Consider the following 21,490-nt stretch of genomic DNA (forward strand, 5'->3'; position numbering starts at 1 on the left):
AGGTAGATAGTTGGTGCAAGTAAAGAGTCCACCATTAAAGTTCGTCACTGGAAAATACATACATTTTTGAGGAGACTATACTTTAAAAAAATTTTTTTTATTATTTTTTAAGAGACCAAGCTTTGCTATGTTGCCTGGGCTGGTCTCCAACTCTTGAGCTCAAGCAATCCTCCTGCCTCAGCCTCCCAAATTGCTGGAATTCCTCGCCTGACCCTGTTTAATGCTTTTTTTTAAAAGTTATTTTTGTTCTTTTATATTATTCAGGATAAGAATGAAAGGAATAGGGATATGATAACTATATATATATATATATATTTTTTTTTTTTTTTCTTTTTTTCTGAGACGGAGTCTTGCTTTGTTGCCCAGGCTGGAGTACAGTGGTGCGATCTCGGCTCACTACAACCTCCACCTCCTGGGTTCAAGTGATTCTCCTGCCTCAGCCTCCCAAGTAGTGCGCCACCATGTCTGGCTAATTTTTGTATTTTTAGTAGAGACAGGGTTTCACTATGTTGGACAGGTTGGTCTCGATCTCCTGACCTCATGATCTATCCTCCCCGGCTTCCCAAAGTGCTGGGATTACAGGCATGAGCCACTGCTCCTGGCCAACAGCAATATTTTTATATTAGAAAAAAGAGCATTTGACTTTATTTTTCCCTTAGAGCTGGACTATCAGCTATTTTTGAATTTTAATTTTTTAAAATTGTTATAAATACTACAACTTTCATAGTATTTGTTGGTAATTAAGCTTTTTGTACTGGCTGAGTGATTTTGAGTAGGCAGAGCCTGTTACAAAATCATGATAAGGATATTAAACAAGCTAATGTTATTTCAGGCAACAAATTGTTAGTGTTATTATTATAGGCATATAGTTAGTTTATTGCTTAGAGTATCAATAATTTAAACTTTTAAAACCAATTTAATTATTTTTTGTTTCTTTGGAGAAAATGATAATACAATGTTATCAACCCAAAAGACTCCTGGATTCCTTTATTTTCTGTAAAGGATTTTATATTGCTTGTTCTTTTAATTTTAGCATTAATGGAAAGGAAAATGCTGTATAGATATGGGTAATTTTTAAAGTTTATTTTAATAGTAGATCATTTTACTCATTTAAAATATTGAATAAAAGGTAATTCTTGAAACTTGTTATTAAATACAAAGTACTTCATGAGAACACTGCAGTGAAGTGTCTCAATTTTACTGAGTTTTGTGTGTTGTTATTATATCTTTATGAAACATTTTATACTTTGGGAATGATATTGTTGCCCTATAATTTTTAGACTCCAAAGTCTTTTTTTTCCATCTCGGGCAACATGGGGAAACTCCTTCTCTACCAAACTATATAAAAAATTAGCTGGGCCTGCTGGCATGCCTGTAGTCCCAGCTACTTGGGAGGATCTCTTGAGCCCAGGTGGTTAGGGCTGCAGTAAGCAGAGATCACACCCCTGCCTGTTAGCCTGGGTGACAGAGCGAGAATCCATATTAAAAAAAAAAAAAAAAAAAAAAAAAAGTCTTTTTTCCCTCAAGTCTTAAACAATATTGACTGCACACAGAATATTACTTTGAAATGCGGTAATTTTTCTTTTTTCCTCACTATGGCCACCTGGCTTTGAAATATGTGCAGAATACTCTTAGAGCTGCTTTATTTGAAAAATATTAATTAAAAATTTCTATTCTTTAGATTTATTTTTACCTTTGTATCAAATTTAAGCGTTTTGGGACATAAGAATTGCATGGCCCAACATAAATAACTATTAGCCACACTGTTTAAGTTTAGTTAATGGAAATAAAATAAAATTAAACATTTATTTCTCTAGTCACTAGCCACATTTCAAGGGATCAGTAGTGGCTACCATATTAGATAGTGCTGATATAGAACGTTTCCATCATCACAGTCACTTCTATTGGATACACTGCTCTAGAATAGGAGTTCACAAAGGACCTCCTGGGAGTCCAGTCTGGTCCACGACTTGAGTTAATATGAAGTTTTATTGGAATACGGCCATGACCATTTGTTTGCACATTGTCCATTGCTACTTTCACACTGTAACAGCAGAATTGAGTGGTTGGAACAGAAACCTTATATCCCACAGAGAGAGTAAAATATTTTCTTTACAAAAAATGTTGTATTCCCTGCTTTAGAGTATATATGCTCATAAAGTTAAAGTTGTTTGAATAACATATGCATAGCACATGTTAGTAATATAGCATGTTACATAAGGCAGGTTATCATAGTTCAAAGATGAGTCAGATGAGAACAGTCAAAAATAGAATCTAAGACCAAAGTGCTGGATAATTAGACAGGAGCAGTCATTCCCTTGTAGGGACAACTAAAAGGTAAGTCTTCTGGTAGATCAGTTCCTTTCCAAAATGGAGAGAAGTAAAGAAGAGTCCCAGGTAAGACTGATCAGTTTACATCGAAGGTGCTAATCCACTTAAGGTGGGGTGGGCAACTGGAAGGATTAGTGCACAGTTGCCATGAGATGCACCTGTGCCAGTGTGGCTCATTGTTACACCTGAGCCCAGAGTTAAGGGACCGAATTTGAAAAAGATGCTAGGACAGTTAGAAGATTAACAGAGTGAGGTAGGTAACAGAAATAGATGTAATAGGTTAGACCTAAAAACCTCTCAATTTACACTTAAAATAGGAATTTGCAAAGGTGTTCAATTCATTAATATAGTATCAAGTTTCTAAATATTTGATTGATTGGATCATTTTAGTATTCTTATAACCTTCTTTTACTCTTTATATGGACTATCCAAGAAATGTAGTCTCTTAGATGACTTGTGAAATACTTAAGTCCATTTTGTTTACCATTTTACATACAATTTTAATATTATTTTAAACCATGGAACTGTTCCATTTTGGTAGAATATGTGCGTATTTTGTGTGTGGCTTATAGTTTTTAAAACAGAATCCAAATTGTCTTGATGCATAGGTTGTACGCCACAGGGATTTCTCTCTGAGGATACTGTTAAACTTTTATTTTTTTAAACATATATTTTTAGTTATTAGATTTGAAACTACATTGTAGGGCAGTGTACTAACAGCCTTTGACATTGGCCTAATAGAACTGTCATTGTTACTGTTTCTTTGTTATTTTCCTAGGTTGAAGCTAACAATTTCTTATTCAAAGTGTCCTTGCTTCTCTTAGGCCAGGGCTTTTATAAGGGCTCACTGAGTACCTTATAAAGGCTGACCCTTACTGGAGCAGATTATAGTGTAGCATGAAGAGCTAAATTTAGAGGGAAGCGGGGCCTCTGCTCCAAATAGTAACAGCTAAAGCATAGACACTCTTGGAGAGCAGAATATCTTCATTTAGTCTGTCACCACCAGTGGGTGAGTTTTTGTTTGTTTGTTCTAATTTTGGTTGTTATATCAAAGTCTTTGTGTACATTTTTATGTTTGCATGTTATTATGTGTTTGTGCACATGGAACATATCGAGGGTATGAAAAGTAAGCCCACATAGCTGGGTTATAAAGAAACAAACTTTTATGCTTAGAAAGGAAGTAAGTATAAAAGCTAAAGATTTTGAAAATAGAGTAATTCTTTCATATGCTATGTTTGGTGGTACTTCTCCATTAACAGAAATAATAGAAACAAGGTGCAAAGAGTTAATTAGGGAATTCCATGAGTTTGTATTCTAAACCCCAAAATAAAACTTTTAGGAGGGACTCACACTTTAGAATTTTTGAAATTACAAATTAAAAACCATTTTTAGCCTGGAACAGTGGTGTGTGCCTGTAATCCCAGTTGCTCAAGAGGCTGAGATGAGAGAATTGCTTGAGTCCAGGAGTTTGAAGTCACCCTAGTCAACATAGTAACACTCTCATCTCTAAGGAAGTAGAGAGAGAAAAAAAAAAGGAAGGAAGGAGAGAGAAAGAAAAAGGAAGGGCGGAAAAAAAGAAGAAAAACATCTTTGGCAGAGAAATCTGCTGGAGAGATTTCTGCCTAGTTGAGCTACATTCTTTTCGCATCTTGGTACAAGACCCATCACCCAAATTCTTTGACACATATTTTTCTTTGCTAACACAAATACATTTTGTATAATATTTATGTTTGGAAGATATGGAGACAATAATATGTATATCATCATCACTTTTGCAACAATAAAGTATTGGCTGATCCAGAGTGAATCTGTTTATAATGCCAGCTGGAAAGTTTCTGAATGAAACTTTTGCAGTGAATATAAATGATGCATTAGAAGCTCTGTTTTCAACATCCATCAAATGAAATGGGAATTCATTGATTAAGTTTATAGAATTTGTAATGACTTCAATATGTTGCTGTTGCCCCATACACATAAGCAATCACTTTATTCTTGCACTGGTCTGTGTTTCTACTGTTTGAACTATTACATTGTGTTGCAAATGTTTGAATTTTATCCCTCCCAATGAGTTTCTCGAGGGCATGGATTCTGGCTTAATAACCTTTGTATCTCGAAGCGTGATGTATTAAGTTCATTTTATTTTATAGGGTTGATAAAAATTATTTCTCAAACTATGTAATTACTTTTTGTGTTTTTATGTGACTTTTAATTAGTTTCCCTTCTAAAATAATGATTAACTTGAAGTTTTCAATAATAAACAGATTTTTTATTATGTGAAGCTACAAATTTCTCTTTTATGCAGTAAGAAGGAATATTTGGTACATAAATAGTTTTTTCATGTTCTTAAGGATTTAAACAAACTTTCAGGAGTAATTAAATTACTTGAATAATGTAAATTTGTTATTGTTTGCTGGCATAAGTAATTAAGGAAATCTAGACATTTTCAAATGAATGTTAAAATCTTTGGAAGGTAATTAAATAATTTGCTTGAGTAATGCATGTTATATTGAATGTTTGGCCTTCATAATTGAAGCAATCTAGACATACTTTCAGTTTATGATATGTATATCAACAAGCATATTCTCAATTTTTAAGAAGTCTTGTGGAGCAGGCCTTACATTTTTTCAAAGATAATATTACATTTTTTAAATTGTGTATTAAATCCAGTAAAATAGTATGAAGTACTCAAATCCCTGTCCATTAAGGTAAACCAAAAAATAAAAAAAATATTAATAGTTTCTTTATCCTTCTTAAATTGTTGTTGCGTAGAAAACCATATATTCTATACACCCTCCTTATAACCAAATACTTTACATTCTTTTATTCAGCTTGCTTTTTTCCACTATCATTATCCCTTGAGCATCTTTCCATATCAGTCCAGCAACTTATTTGAAAAGTATTTATTATACGTTTATACTTTGCTCAATGTAAAAGGTGCAGAATGGAGGAGCTAAAGGAGCTCTATGGAATAAAAACCTACAAGGTTCCTGTCCTAGTGGAGGTTACACTCATTGGGGGTATAGACCCAAGACAAAGAGATAATAATAAAATGGCAGGTACTGCTAAAGAAAAATAAAGCTAGGTAAGGAGAGCTATTGACAATGGGCCACTTTGGTGGAGATGGTCAGAGAAGACCTCCCTTTTCAGGGATACATTTGAATGATTGCAAGGAGATAGCCATGTGGACAGCTGGGGAAGATCTTTCCTGAAAGAGAGGCAGGAACAGAGCCTCAGAAGCCACACCTTATCTGGCCTATTGGAAGAACAACAAAGAGATCAATGTGACTGGAACTCAATGAGCGATGAGACAAGATGTGTATTGAATATACATATATAGTCAGAAAGGTAGCCAGGATCAGAAATGTAGTACAGTTAGTTCTAATTCATGCTTTCATAAGCTTCATGGTGTCGCACTTGGTGGCTACATTATAGCTTATTTGAGGACATTTCATTTTCCATTTTTATGTATACAACAATGCTGCAACTGAAAACAATGCTGCAACTAAATCCTTTTACATATACAAGTATATTTGCATTCTTGTGTGAACATAACTATAGGATAAATTCCAGATAAGGTATTGCTGGACCAAGGTTATGCCCCTGTAAATATTTATAGATACTCACCGAAATTTTCCTCAAAGTATTTCATGGAGTTTAACCTTTACATCAAAGTTGGTGTCTGTGGTGGTTTTTCCTATGTCCTTTGCCAACACTGAGTATTGGTAAACTTTAAAATTTTGGCTAGTCTGAGTTAAAATTAGATCTCATTTTTAAAAGTGTATTTATGCCGGGCGCCGTGGCTCATGCCTGTAATCCCAGCACTTCAGGAGGCCAAGGCAGGTGGATCACGAGGTCAGGAGTTCAAGACCTGGCCACCATGGTGAAACCCCGTCTGTACTAAAAATACAAAAATTAGCCAGGCGTGGTGGCTCACGTTTGTAGTCCCAGCTACTCAGGAGGCTGAGGCAGGAGAATCACTTGAACCCGGGACGCGGAGGTTGCAGTGAGCTGAGATCACACCATTGCACTCCCATCTGGGCGACAGCAAGACTCTGTCTCAATTTAAAAAATAAAAGGCATATTCAGTAATGAGAGAGGTTAAACATATGTTCAACCAAATTTATTGCCCATATTTTTTTCATATAAACTGCTTATTTGAAATACATAATCTTTATTTTCTTTGTTTTCAGAAATTTTATGAATAAGCATCAGAAGCCAGTGCTAACAGGCCAGCGGTTCAAAACTCGGAAAAGGGGTAGGTTGTGTGTGTGTGTGTGTTTAAAGTTGTAACCAAAATGTAAGATTGGAGAAGAAGCTGAATGATTCCTGTTTCCCCCAGCCTCACTGATTCTACTCATTTGAGCTCTGAGTGTAGAATCTGACGTGCTTTAGTGAAACCATAGAACTTCTAGTTACTTGTTGGACAAGTTATTTAATTGGCCTACGCTACAGAATGGGATAGATATCTCTGTTCAGGTTGTCTTACTTTCATGTGAGGTTATGAAGGCAATTGGTGAATTTCACTGGTTTTGACGTTAGCATTGTATTTGATTTTTGCTTTCTTTGTCGTTTTATGAAAACGTTGATGGCAAAGATGATAAAATAAAAAGTAAATTAGGAAGTGAGATATTGAAGAGTTTCTTAATTTTTCAGAAATGAGGAAGTCAAAATAAATCTACTGCCCTAAATTCCCCTTAAAAACCATATTTTCAAGTGTCTTTCATTGTGGTAAGGGTAGTTATAGACCCATGTTGATGATGACTGGTGAAATTTCTATTTGTGTGAGTGACTTTTTTCTTTTATAACGTTCATCTTAGCATTCTTTTTGTGTAAATAATATTTTATACATTTTTTTAGAGACAGGGTCTTGACTGTCACCCAGGTTGGAGTGCAGTGGTGTGATGATAACTCACTGCAGCCTCAAACACCTGGGCTCAAGTGGTCCTTACACCTCAGCCTCCCAAGTAGCTGGGACTGTAGGTGCACACCACCACACCTGGCTAATTAAAAAAAAAAAAATTTGTACAGACACGGTCTTGAACTCCTGGCCTCAAGCAGTCCTCCTCCCTTGGCCTCCCAAAGTGCTGAGATTGTGGATGTGAGCCACTGTACCTGGCCTGTATAAAGACATTTATGTATGTATGTATGTATTTATTTAGAGACGGAGTCTCACTCTGTCATCAGGCTGCAGTGCAGTGGCACCATCTTGGCTCACTGCAACCTCCGCCTCCTGTGTTCAAGCAATTCTCCTGCCTCAGCCTCCCAAGTAGCTGGGGTTACGGGCGCCCACCATCATGCACAGCTAATTTTTGTATTTTTAGTAGAGACGGGGTTTCGCCATATTGGCCAGGTTGGTCTCGATCTCCTGACCTTGTGATCCACCTATTTATTTTAAATTAATTATTGGCTTATTTTTTTTTTTTTGAGATAGGGTCTTGCTCTGACACCCAGGCTGGAATATAGTGGTGCCATCACAGCTACTGCAGACTTGACCTCCTGGGCTCAAGCGCTCCTCCCACCTCAGCCACCCAAGAAACCACTTTTTTGTGGAGACAAGGTCTTGCTATGTTGTTGAAGCTGGGCTCAAGCAGTGTTCCTGTCTCAGCTTCCCAGATTGATGGGATTATAGGCATGAGCCACCACACCAAGCCAAGAATATTTTAAACATGATTTCATATTTAGTCAGTTTTGCATAATTATATAGAGGTCCTCTTGGATATAAGAATAGCTGAACTGGGGCCAGGCTTGGTGGCTCACACCTGTAATCCCACGCTTTCGGAGGCCGAGGCAGGTGGATCACCTGAGGTTGGGAGTTTGAGACCAACCTGACCAACATGGTGAAACCCAGTCTCTACTAAAAGTACAAAATGAGCCGGGCGTAGTGGCACATGCCTGTAATCCCAGCTTCTCTGGAGGCGGAGGCAGGAGAATCGCTTGAACCCAGGAGGCAGAGGTTGCAGTGAGCCGACATCGCGCCATTGAACTCCAGCCTGGGCAACAAGCAAAACTCCATCTCAAAAAAAAAAAAAAAAAAAAATGCTGAACTGAAACTCAATAGGGAAACTTTTTCAAAGAGGAAAGATGATATGAGTGATTAAGTTAAATAAAGTTGAAGGGAATTACTGAAAAATATTTAAGGTAGTATGTATAAAGATAAAAGATGTTGGAGCAGAATCCCATGTAATGATCTTGGAGGACTAAATTATTTCATTGATAACTGACTTTATATGCCTTTGGCAGTCACTGCTAAGCAGCCTGTGTTGTCTTGCAATGCTATGTCCATTTAAGTAACAAGTCTAGTCATGTAGACAGAAAAGAAATTGCAATATAATAGATCATTTGGATCAGAAGTGTTTGTAAGAGTCACTAGGAAGCAGTAAGACTGAATTTAACTGTGTGCTGTCTGCTGGGAAGCTTCATGTTCAAAGTAAAATATAAAAATAAAAATAAAAAAATTAACTAACCAAAAAATACTTTGTACAATTCTTCTGTTTTGCACTCTCCCTTTTCTATTTTTTTCATTTCTGGCCTATCCCCATAAAAAGAGTAAGTGCAAGTATAACCTGAGCCACTTCTCTATTTAGTCCTCATCTTAGTCTTTCAAATTGTGCCCCACTGCATTGCCCCTTGCCATCTGGAAGCGGATATCAAACACAAAGTGCTAACCAGAATTCATTGTCTTATTGTTCAAAGCAGTCTTGGAAAAAAGGACATGGATGATTTTAAAAGGATTTATCAGTAATGAACAATATGGTTCAGAAACCTGTGATAATAGCCAATATATGCCCAGCTATGAGGCACAGAAACGTTTGCTATTGCCTGCCCCTGGGGGATCGTGTTAATCTCAGAGCTGGATCTCCAGCTCAAGCATCTTTATTAGTGTGACGCTAATCCACTGGAACTGAGCTCAAGAGAGGGCCTCAGAATGTGTTGCACAACAGCAGACGTGAGTCAGCGAGTAAACTGGCCCTTACAGTTTGTCTTCAGTTTAGAACCGGAAAGTTTCCTCTCCTTCAGAACCGGTTTGCCTCTGAATCACTTGGTGGTCAAGATTGTGCTGTTGGAGTACTCAGGGAGAGCCACTGAGAAATATATATTATTTGCCAGTTGATCTGGATTTATATAACTCATATCTCTTGGGGATTTAAGCAACACTTGAGCCATTTTGTGCCACGCTCCTGATGGGGGAATAAAAATGGAGTCAACCTCATTTTCTGCTCCTCTTAGTAGTGAAATGCCTCCTGATGATTTCTCATCCTTAACTTTTCTTTGCTATTATGAAGGGGCTGACATCAAATAAGTGGTTAGCAATTTTGTAGAGCTGGGGAAAATTACTACTGAGGATATTTCAAGGTCCTTGTGATAGGCTGTTTTCTGAAGATATGTCTTCACTTTGAAACATTTCCTAGCAAAGCGAATGCTCCTGCATGCCAAGTTAGTACTGACAGTGTATTTCTTATTGCATTGTCGTTATTGCTTAGCAGTAAAATACAAACGTCATGGCAGGACACATTATGTAATAGAATTCTAATCAGATTCTCTTTTCCTTTATGAAATACATCTCGCTTATGATATATTCTCCAAAGTAATTATGTTTTTTACTGTGGCTTGTGGAAATCTGAAAGGATGAAAATTTCTCCCGTGAGCAATTGGATTATGCTTTGCTAAATGAAACATTTAATAATCGAACTGGTCTTTCTGCACATTTTTAGAAAAATTGGATTACAATTAGCGAAAACAAGAGAGAGAAAAAAAGGTCAAACTGCAGGCATTCAGCATGACCATGCGCTCAGGTTTCTCCCTGAGACTTTAGCTCTGTAATAATGTTTTTTGTTGTTGTTGCTGGAGACAGAGTCATCTAGACTCTGTCATCTAGGCTGGAGTTCAGTGGCACAATCTCAGCTCACTGCAGCCTCTGCCTCCCGGATTCAAGCGATTCTTGTGCCTCAGCCTCCCAAGTAGCTGGAATTACAGGCGTGCACCACCACAGCCAGCTAATTTTTGTAATTTTTAGTAGACATGAAGTTTCATCATATTGCTCGGGCTCGTCTCAGAACTCCTGGCCTCAAGTGATCCATCCACCTTGGCCTCCCAAAGTGCTGGAATTCCAGCACTCCGAAAGTGCTGGAATTACAGGCTGGGCATGGTGAGCCACTGTGCCCAGCCATGTAATATTGGTTTTAAATCACTTTTAGCTTTATAGTAAGTGGTGTTAATAACTAAATGAGTAAACCTTTAAATCTTGAAATATATGTGCAAATATGAGTATATGTATATATATATAAAATTAGAAAATACATTTGATTTTACAGGAAAAAAAGAAAATATGTGATTTTAAAATTCATTGCTACATCTCAGTGATATTCAGAAAGGGATATAGGTTCTGCTGTTATATTACTTCACTAATGTGTTTTTAACTAGTTACTGTAGTTCCCACAATAAGCAAGTTAGTTAACGTATAGGCATATTTGAGTGTCAGAATTAGGCCCATTTCTTCTCTGTGTCAGTACAGGGTTATTATGACTAACTCTTGAGTATCACAATTATGATTCACCAGCACAGTTTAAATTGGAGACCCCTAATTATATCCTTCTCACTTCAAGGGAGACTTGAACTGCCAAATGGAAATCCAAGAAAGCAATGGCATATTTTCATTCGAATTTTGTTAGTATTTCTGCTAGACTGTCCTCTAATAAAATACAAACTACATTTACTGTCCTTTCATATGAAAAAGACTCTTTAGGTCCAATGTTGTCTTGTTTCTCAAGTTTCCATTAGTGTTCTTTCCATTTTCTTATATAGGAATTTTCTAGTCCTTTTGATGGGCAGTTTGTTTTAGCAGCTGGCAGCTTTTTTCAGCCTGCAAAACAATTATTAGTCGTATCGGTCCATCATAAGTTTTTAAGATTCCCAAGCTGTAAGTAATCATTTTGACCTACCACCCTTATTGCTCACTGTTGAAATATCCTTGGCTGTAGTATGCTATCTTCCTTTTTCTCTTTGCTGGTAATTCTTTTGGAATGGGAGGATGAAGATCCTTTTACAAACAAGTTTTCAAGTTGTGTCTTAAATTGAAAACAAAGTCCCCTGCTTGGATTCTTGGCATAGTCTGGGTTTTTCCTCATTTATCCATTTACATTTCCCAGTACCTCCATTTGTAATTTTCAAATCATCAAAATCTGTTCTACCACCTGAATCAACATCCAACCATGTTGTAGGGCCTTTGTGGGAATGACCTTATTTGATTTTGGAAACTGGTCACAAGACTTAATATAACAGCATGTAGTTGTTTTACTTCTACCATTCTCATATTATAGGAAAGAAAATATCTTTCTTCAACAGGGAAGGAGAATTGCCTGTTGGCTAGACCCTGAGTGGGAGGTGAAGTTTTCTGTGCTTGTCAGTGGGTTCCTTTTGTGTAGAAACACAGTTATCCCCTCCTCCTGCTCCACCTAATGTATTCCTCTAGAATTCCTATCCATTTTCCTCCCCCTCTACACAACAAGACCCTAATTATATTTTTTCTGCAGTCACCATTTGCATGTTCTTGACTGCATAATGTTTTGCTTACAGCATCAAAAGGACTTTTTATCTCTTGTTCATGATGAATATTGTCCCAGTTAATTTATGTGTGTCTTTATGGTATCTCACGCTGCGTGACTCTGACTGGTACTGGGAATGCCATTCTTCTCTCGTTCTCATGCTGATGTGACTAGGGTTAACCACTTACAACCCAGCCCTTCTGTTAGACCACTTACAAGCAGTACAAACTAGGCAGTTGCTGTATGGTTTTAAAATGTAGCTTTTAATTGTGTCAAAGTTATGCATGCACATAGTATGGCTAGTTGTTGATTTTTCTGTTGGAGATATTAAATACACGTTTTCTACTATGGAAAATGATGATTCCGCTCTCTTTCATTGCTCACTTTTCCCCACCCCCATACTTCCTGTCCTTCTCTATTCTTTCATTGTATCATAGTTTCAGCTACACCAATGTTTAGGGTTTATATTTTTGTGACTTTGTACATGCTATTCACAGCTGAACTATGACATGACTGCATTTTTTAAAAATAACATTATTTTGTTATCGCTCGATTTAATAAATGTAATTATCTCTTGAGTGGGGTGGGGCTTAGTTTTCTGTGCCTTAAAATTAGACAACTAACCTTTCCCTTTGTTGTATAAATCTCTTAATACAAAACACTTAAGGAAAAGCTTTAAATGTCCTTTCACCATTATCCACAAGAGTACTATTGCCTGTTTTGTTTTTCCCCTCTTGCCTGGGGTCTCATGACTTACTCTTCAGTTATTATCTATTTTTGAGGCCTTGGGTGTTTCAGTATATGTATGTTCATATTGCTCTTACCCTTGATTAGTAGTTGGGCTGGGCCAGGCACAGTGGCTCATGCCTGTAACCCCAATACTTTGGGAGACCAAGGCCGGTGGATCTTTTGAGGCCAAGAGTTTGAGACCAGCCTGTGCAACATGGCAAGATCCTGTCTGTACTGAAGATACAAATCTAGTACCTGTAGTCCCAGCCGCTTGGGAAACTGAAGCAGGAAAATCACATGACCCCAGGAGGTGGAGGTTACGGTGAGCCAAGATTGCGCCACTGCCCTCCAGCCTGGGTGACAGAGTGAGACTCTGTCTCAAAAAAAAAAAAAAATGTTTTTCTTTTGGCTGAACATTGACAAGAACTCTGGGCTGGAAATACTTTTCCCTAAGAACTCTGAAGAAATGTCTTCTGTGTCTCGTATTTCTGTCGAGCAATTGAGTTGCTTGATACTTTTTACATATCACTTTTTTTTTTTTTTGCCCCGGAAACTTCAGATAATTGCTTTGTCCCCAGTATTCTGAAATCTCACAGTGATCAATGTACCTTGTGTGAATCTACTTTCAATCTTTGTGCTGGGTTCCCAGACAGCCATGTACTTGGAAACAATCTTTCATTTCTATGAGGTTTATTGAGATTTTTCAAAAAATTTCCTTTCCTTTGTTTTCTCATTCTGTTAGATGTATTTTTTTTTTTTTTTGGATATTTGACAGGTCTGCCCTTTTTCTACTCTTTTTGCTACTATTTTCTAGGTCTTTGACCTTTTTTCTAGTTTCTGAAAGATAATCTTAGCTTTCTCTTAATGCTTCCATTGAGTTGTTTACTTTTTCTATCATATTTTTTATTTCTAAGAACTCTTTATTTATGAAATATTTTTGTAATATTCTCTTCCCTCCCTCCCACTTCTGTTGCAGTATCTTTCACCACTAGAGATATCTATGATGCGATTTTTTCTTTTGAAGTTTTGGGTTTATCCTTTGCTCCTCTCTCCTCACATCCAGAGTTATTCTCCATGAGTGTAGGCAAAAAAGGTGATGTCCTTTGAGTTGAACTACAGACACTTTACCTTTAATCCACTAATTTTTTTCCACCAAATCTGACATGTAGTTTGTGATCTTCACTTCTTATCAACAGTGTATGATCCCTGCTTTGTTCAAGACCTGGCTCCAAGTCGACCTTCCACAAAGTTTTGCTAGAGTCTAGACTAAAACTCCTTCCAAACCCAAACTTCCAGTCACCACACCAAACTACTTCTGTAGGTTCATGTGTCCATTTCACTGTGACAGATCATTTATGCTTTTCATGTGTGCCTTTGTGATTGCTCTGTATTTGTCTTATCCACTTTGCTAAGGAAAAAAAGTTGTATCATATCTATATCCCTGTCAGTCCTCTGAAGCCCCACAAAATCAAAACCATTTTTATAATGATACCAATATATTATTCACATCTTTCACACATTCTCTCATAATTTTACAGAAGAGTTTTCTAGAGTTTAAAGATGTATGATCATTAAAGAGATTTGCAAGAGTATAAAACAATACTATCCTTCTCACTAATTTTTTTGTTAAATAAATACATAAGATGTTTTGTTTTAATTTCTTAAAATAAGTATCCATAGATTGAACCTCCATAAACAAAAACTCCCTTTGGAATGCTTGGGAATTAGGATTCCAAAGAGTTTTTGGATTAGGATCCAAAACTTTGGAATTAGAGTTCCAAAGTTTAGGATCCTAATTATAAATGTACATTTTAAGTGTCAAGAGATCATGAGACCTAAAAGTTTAGCACATGTGTCCTGAAGCTGTAGATATACATATATGGCTCATTGCATCTATTAAATATTTAAATACTCTGCAATAAATTCTTTTTTATTTATTTTTATTTTTTTGAGACGACGTTTCACTCTTGTCCCCCAGGCTGGGGTGCAATGGCATGATCTCTGCTCACCGCAACCTCCACCTCCCGGGTTCAAGTGATTACCTCAGCCTCCCAAGTAACTGGGATTACAGGCACCCGCCACCATGCCCAGCTAATTTTTTATAGTTTTAATAGAGACGGGGTTTCATTGTTTTGGCAAGGCTGGTCTCGAATTCCTAACCTCAGGTGATCCACCCACCTTTGCCTCCCAAAGTGCTGAGATTACAGGCGTGAGCTAGCACACTTGGCCTGCAGTAACTTATTTTAAAAGAGACATCCCTTCTTATTCCCCTCCACCATCTTTATTTGTTTGTTTATATTTGTATATTCTCCTACATTCTTTGGCATTGCTCTGTGGATGTTTTTTCCTATCTTAGATAAAATAGAATTTAAGTTTTGATTGTTATACTCTCAGTATTTATTTATTTATTTGACTGTTATTTTGAATTGTTTTATTTTAGATGAAAAAGAGAAATTCGAACCCACAGTCTTCAGGGATACACTTGTCCAGGGGCTTAATGAGGCTGGTGATGACCTTGAAGCTGTAGCCAAATTTCTGGACTCTACAGGCTCAAGATTAGATTATCGTCGCTATGCAGACACACTCTTCGATATCCTGGTGGCTGGCAGTATGCTTGGTAAACCATGCATTATTGCTTCTTGTAGTATATTTATGTATTTTTAATTCTATTGAGGTATTTCCTTATAAGATAGAGTCTTTATAAGTTTATGTTTATTAGAGTGGATAGAAATACAAATGGAAGCCTTTAATTTTTACCTGATTTATGATTTGGAATGGTATTAATGCGGATGTGAAGTAATGATTGGTTAATAGAGGCATAGGACGGAGGACTTTGGTTAACGTTACAATGAAGTCGGCCGCTTTGCTTTTCCTAAAAGCCACCTTTCTCATGTGTCCATAATCTGTCAGTGTTTCTGGAGGGGCCATAAAAGGGGTAATTTCTGCAAAAGACTGTAACTTAGTGTATAAATTTCCAAGGTTTAATTAATGACATTTCATCCATAAATAAAGCTTACAAGAAATATAGTTTAAACCTGGTTTTTGAAAAATCATTTAAATTGTAAGTATAGGTAGAAAAATTAAAGATAGAAGATTAGAAATTGTTAAAGATAGGTAAAAACAAAATAAAAGCTATACCTTTTAGAACAGAGGCATCAGGAAAGAAGGCTTCAGAATACTATTTAAGTTTATTAAGTAGATGATTCTAATATTTATTAAGTATAACAACCACCCATTTTTCCTCTCATAGTCATTTTTAGATCTGAGTTCTTATAGTTAGTTCCTGTGGTAGCTGTAAATCACTAGAGATGGTCGAATTTCCTAGGCCAGGAATTTTTAGTTTGCAAATGTGTGCAAGTGTTTCAGTTGTTAAAAAGACTTGAGAGGGGAGGGCAGGTATGTGTCTACTCTGCTATGCAAAGAACATGCAACATCATGAAAGATTGCCTTGCCCAAAGTGCCATCATTGTCTTTCCTTGAGAAAACACTGCTTAAGCCAGCCTACCTTGGCTTTGAAAAAGAATGTGCATACATTCCTCCATCTTGAGGTGGAACTGCCCATAAATTCCTTTTTCTCTGAGCTCTTATTTCAAGCAATCTGTTTGGTGCGTGGCCCAATTGACTTCTAGGCCTTCTGTCATTCTGCATTGCTAGTTTTCACCACCTAATGAATTAGTTTTGTTGTTCTTATTGTTATGAAGAGCTTACATTATGACTGTAGATAATTCAAGTATAACAGCTACCTATATTGAACTCAAATCCTATTACCCGAAAATAATCATTGTTAACATTTTGGTTATTTCCCTTCTAGAAATCTCTTTAGCAGCCGGGCGTGGTGGCTCACGCCTGTAATACCAACACTTTGGGAGGCTGAGGCGGGTGGATCACCTGAGGTCAGGAGTTCGAGACCAGCTTGGCCAACATGGTGAAACCCTGTCTCTATTAAAAAAAATACAAAAATTGACAGAACGTGGTGGCGGCTGCCTATAACAATCCCAGCTACTAGAGAGGCTGAGGCAGGAGAATCACTTGAACCCAGGAGGCAGAGGTTGCAGTGAGCTGAGATCGAGCCACTGCACTCCAACCTGGGTGACAGAGCGAGACCCTGTCTCAAAAAAAAAAAAAAAAGGAACTATCTTTACCTCATAAACTTTGGAGAATGGATGATATTATGCAAATATGATATTATGCATGCTGATTTGTATTTATTCAGCAATATGTTGCTGCCTTGCACACCCATGAGTGTTATACTGGATGATTCTAAAAAGAATTAAAGCCAAACGGATGTTAAAGAATATTTAGAGGCCGGGGTGGTGGCTCACGCTTGTAATTCCAGCACTTTGGGAGGCTGAGGTGGGCAGATCACCTGAGTTCTGGAGTTCAAGACTAGCCTGACCAATGTGGAGAAGCCCCGTCTCTACTAAAAATACAAAATTAGCTGGACATGGTGGTGGGTGCCTATAATCCCAGCTACTCAGGAGGCTGAGGCAGAAGAATTCCTTGAACCTGGGAGTTGGAGGCTGCAGTGAGCCTAGATCGCTCCATTGCATTCCAACCTAGGCGACAAGAGTGAAACTCTCGGGAAAAGAAAAAAAAAGAATATTTAGGCTGTTTGCAGTTGTTGCTATTATAAACAACAGTTATGAGTGTCTGTATGCACCTATCTTTGTGCTTTTACCTGATTACATCTTTATCTACTTAGCAAGGGATTAATGGATTAAATAAAAGATGGAGACATTTTTATCTATATTTATCTCCATTTGCCTAGCTGAGAGAGAAAAAGTCTTCAAAAGGAACATTATGTTTAATATTTTATCAAAAATTATGAGTTCCTATTTACATACACCTTTAACAATGTTAGCTACCTAATTTCATCAGTTTTCTAGATATCTGAAATTAGGTAAGTGATAAGTATTTTCATTTTAAAACTTTAATAGTGGAGTTGAATATTTCCTAACATATTATTGACTTTTAGTATTTCATTAATTATGATATATTTTCATCAGAGTGATTTTCAGCGAGTTTTGGTTCTTGTCAAAGTCACGTGATTGTAGTAGTCGCTTATATGGACCCTTTTCAGACTGAGTGACCTCCAGGCAGCACTGTTGGCCCTTTTGTCATTCTTGAACTCTTTTATTTTCTTCCCTTACACAAGACCACTTAGACCTCCTCCTGACTCTCTGGATGCCACTTCTTACATTACTCCTGGCTTCCGTTGTTAACCACCTCCCCATATAAAATTATCTGTGTACTTTGTATTGAGTTTCTTAAAATTTCATTTACCATGATCAGCAGATTTATATCTGCAGCCCAGATTTCTTTCTTTTTTTTTTTTTTTGCAGTTACAAGATTTAATAGAGTGAAAACAGAGCTCTCATACAAAGGGAGGGGACCCAAAGAGGGTAGCCGTTGCTGGCTCGAATGCCTGGGTTTATATCCCAATCATTGTCCCTTCTACTGTGCTCTCAGGCGATAGATGATTGGCTATTTCTTTATCTCCTGTTTTTGCCTAATTAGCATTTTACTGAGCTCTCTACTACCTGATTGGTCGGGTGTGAGCTAAATTTGCAAGCCCCGTGTTTAAAGGTGGATGCGGTCACCTTCCCAGCTAGGCTTAGGGATTCTTAGTCGGCCTAGGAAATCCAGCTAGTCCTGTCTCTCAGTCCCCACTCTCAACAGGAAAACCCAAGTGCTAATGGGGAGGTTGGCCGACGACTGCTCTAACTACTTCCTGCTGAACTGGGGTATAGTAGGTGTTGTGCAGTTGAGATTTCCTTGGGAGGGGTGCCTTCTATGTCATTAACATCAGAACATGAGCTAGCAGGCCGGTCCAGGGGTTCTTGGTAGATCTTAGTCATGGACTGCATCTGGGGCTCCATTTGTATTTAAGAACCATTTGTAGTTTTACAGCTTCGATTCTGGAAGAGACAGAATTAACAAGGAGGTTAAAGATACAGGGATTGAAATGTATGGACCGCAGTGCAGAGAATTATTTCTTTGGTACACTTCACAGGCCCTGACTATCTGCTTGATAGTTTTGAAAAGGCCTGGTCCAGTAAATAATAATTTGGCCATCTGATGGGTGCTATCAATGCCTAAGTGAAAGGTTTGGTGAAGGGTTTTAAGCAATTTCCATTGGTTAGTGCAGCCCAGATTTCACTTATTCACTCCATGTCTCTACATTCAAGAAGAACATAGGGCCAAATGTTTGGTATGACTTGCTTAGCATAAGCTGTACAACACCAGATGTCTGCTGAGTCTGGACACGTAATGTAAGGACTGACGCCTGCTAGGTGCATTCTTCTTATATAAATACTTTGTTTAATTATTATGTAGAAATTTTCTTGACACTCACAATTTATCTTCTTCCATTGTTCTTTTGTTTTTGTTTTTGTTTTTTTTGATGTTGTCCAGGCTGGAGAGTTGGCTCACTGCAACTTCTGCCTCCTGGGATCAGGCAATTCTCTTGAGTAGCAGGGATTACAGGCATGTGTCAGCATGTCCAGCTAATTTTGTGTTTTTAGTAGAGACGGGGTTTCCACCATGTTGACTAGGCTGGTCTCAAACTCCTGACCTCAGGTGATCTGTCCCAAAGTGCTGAGATTACAAGCATGGGCCACCACGCCCAGCCCCATTGTTCTTAAAACAGCAGCTATCTTGGTCTTTCAATATTACCTTGTGTATAGTAAATACAATAAATATATTAAGTTTACTTCTACCTTGAGAAAAACAGCAGGCACTCCAAAAACATTAGAAATGGCAAATAATACTTGGTCCTAATATCAGCAAAAATTTTAATGCAAGCTGTAGCAATATTATTAATATATAATAAGTGTTTTATTTCATTAAACAATGTAACTTTAAAAACATACCTCTCAAAAGTCTGTAGTTTCAATATCAAACTTCAGTTTTGTAATTTCTATCAAAAGCAATAGCAATAATTAGCCCAGAGGTTTTAGAAGATTATTATCTAAGTTTGTTCCATATCAGGGGAACCAGCCCCCAGTATTTCAACGTAGGTTCTTTTCTATTTTCCCTAAGTGTTGGCTGGTCTGAGAAATAAAGAGAAAGAGTACAAAAGGAAGAAATTTTACAGCTGAGTCTCTGGGAGTGACATCACATGTTGGCCTGAGCCGCAAAACCAGCAAGTTTTTATTAGCGATTTTCAAAGGGGAGGGAGTGTACAAATAGGATGTGGATCACAGAGATCACATGCTTCAAAGGCAATAAAATATCACAAGGCAAATGGGGACAGAGCAAGATCACAAGGCCAGGGCGAACTTAGAATTACTGATGAAGGCCCATGTCCTGCTGGGCACACATTGTCATTGATAAACATCTTAACAGGAAACAGGGTTCGAGAGCAGACAACCAGTCTGACTAGAATTTCGCCAGGCTGGAATTTCCCAATCCTAACAAGCCTGGTGGCACTGCAGGAGACCAGGGCTTATTTCATCCCTTATCTACAACTGCATAAGACAGACACTCCCAGAGCGGCCATTTTAGAGACCTTCCCCTGGGAATGCATTCATTTTCCCAGGGTTATTCCTTGCTGAGAAAAGAATTCAGCAATATTTCTCCTATTCGCTTTCTGAAAGAAGAGAAATATGACTGTGTTCTGCCCGGCCCTGCAGGCAGTCTGACTTTATGGTTATCTCTCTTGTTTCCTGAAAATCACTGTTGTCCTGTTCTTTTCAAGGTGCCCAGATTTCATATTGTTCAAACACACATGCTTCACAAACAATTTGTGCAGATAACGCAATCATCACAGGGTCCTGAGGCGACATACATCCTCAGCTTACGAAGATGACGGGATTAAGAGATTAAAATAAAGACAGGCATGGGAAATTATAAGAGTATTGATTGGGGAAGTGATAAATTTCCATGAAATCTTCACAATTTATGTTCAGAGACTGCAGTAAAGACAGGCATAAGAAATTTTAAAAGTATTAATTTGGGGAACTAACAAATGTCCATGAAATCTTCACAATTTATGTTCTTCTGCCGTGGCTTCAGCCGGTCCCTCCATTCGGGTTCCCTGTCTTCCCGCAACAGTTCCAGATGGTTATATTCATTTAAAAGGGCTAATTAAATCTCATGCATAAATTAATTGAGTGAAAATAGACTCCTAAAGGGGCTGACTTCTCCAAAAACTAATTTACTTACTAAACCGTATGCTGAAGTCTGAAGCCCATAGAGGGGATGATAAGCTAAGGAAAGTATAACTCAATTGAATTCTCATTTGCCTATGTCTGCTAAAAAAGGTGACTATGGGTGGCCCTTTTAATCCAGAGATCTGAAATCACAAGTTAAATCAAGGTGATTATACACTAATACACAAACAAATAAAGGGAGTGGCTAATGAGTAGAGAGTGTCTTTTCAGCTTTGACCATTATTGTATCCTCGGTGCCTAGCACAGTAGCTGGTGTAAGTATATACACTACAAACATTTGTTGTGTATATGAAAGATATTAAGCTAACTGCTCAAACCTTCTACCTTAATTACAAACAGAAATTAGAAACCTTCTACCTAAATTAGAAAACAGAAATTCCTAATGTTGTCATTCTGCTCTTCTAATCAACTAATGCTTCTAATGGCTACCACTGAAACTTGTAGGAGGACCCTTTGAATATGGAAAGTTAATTGAAGAAAAAGGCATCTAATCTATTGAGTCCATGGGGAAAAAAAATGAGAGAGAATAAAATAATTTCTTCTAGCCAACATAGCTGCTGGGTGATTAAATTCAAATAGCGAGCATCAGAGTCCATGCTATTCAACCAGTCATGGATAACTGGGTTAGCGAAGGAGGAAGCAATTGTAATAGCTACTCAAGTAGAAAGCAAAAAGATCTATGAGTCAGGTCTGGTCAGTTCTGTAGTTGGTGAT

At 37.6% G+C, this 21,490-nt stretch overlaps 1 protein-coding gene across 4 annotated transcripts in view; it reads left to right on the plus strand.

The window, feature by feature from the left end:
• LOC105475627 (basic leucine zipper and W2 domains 2) overlaps positions 1 to 21,490 on the plus strand; it is a 59,987-nt gene that overhangs the window by 12,496 nt on the left and 26,001 nt on the right. For 2 of the 4 annotated variants that reach the window (XM_011731053.2, XM_011731056.2), the window contains exons 2-3: positions 6,522 to 6,586; positions 15,043 to 15,219. In XM_011731053.2, coding sequence (XP_011729355.2) covers positions 6,529 to 6,586; positions 15,043 to 15,219 — 235 coding nt within the window. In that variant the 5' untranslated portion in view covers positions 6,522 to 6,528. Of the gene's footprint in view, positions 1 to 2,297; positions 2,338 to 3,241; positions 3,341 to 6,521; positions 6,587 to 15,042; positions 15,220 to 21,490 lie in introns of those variants that run through there. The other 2 variants (XM_011731055.2, XM_011731054.2) reach the window with 2 other exon arrangements.

Source organism: Macaca nemestrina, chromosome 4 (assembly GCF_043159975.1).
Source record: "Macaca nemestrina isolate mMacNem1 chromosome 4, mMacNem.hap1, whole genome shotgun sequence".
Classification (NCBI taxonomy): Eukaryota; Metazoa; Chordata; class Mammalia; order Primates; family Cercopithecidae; genus Macaca; species Macaca nemestrina.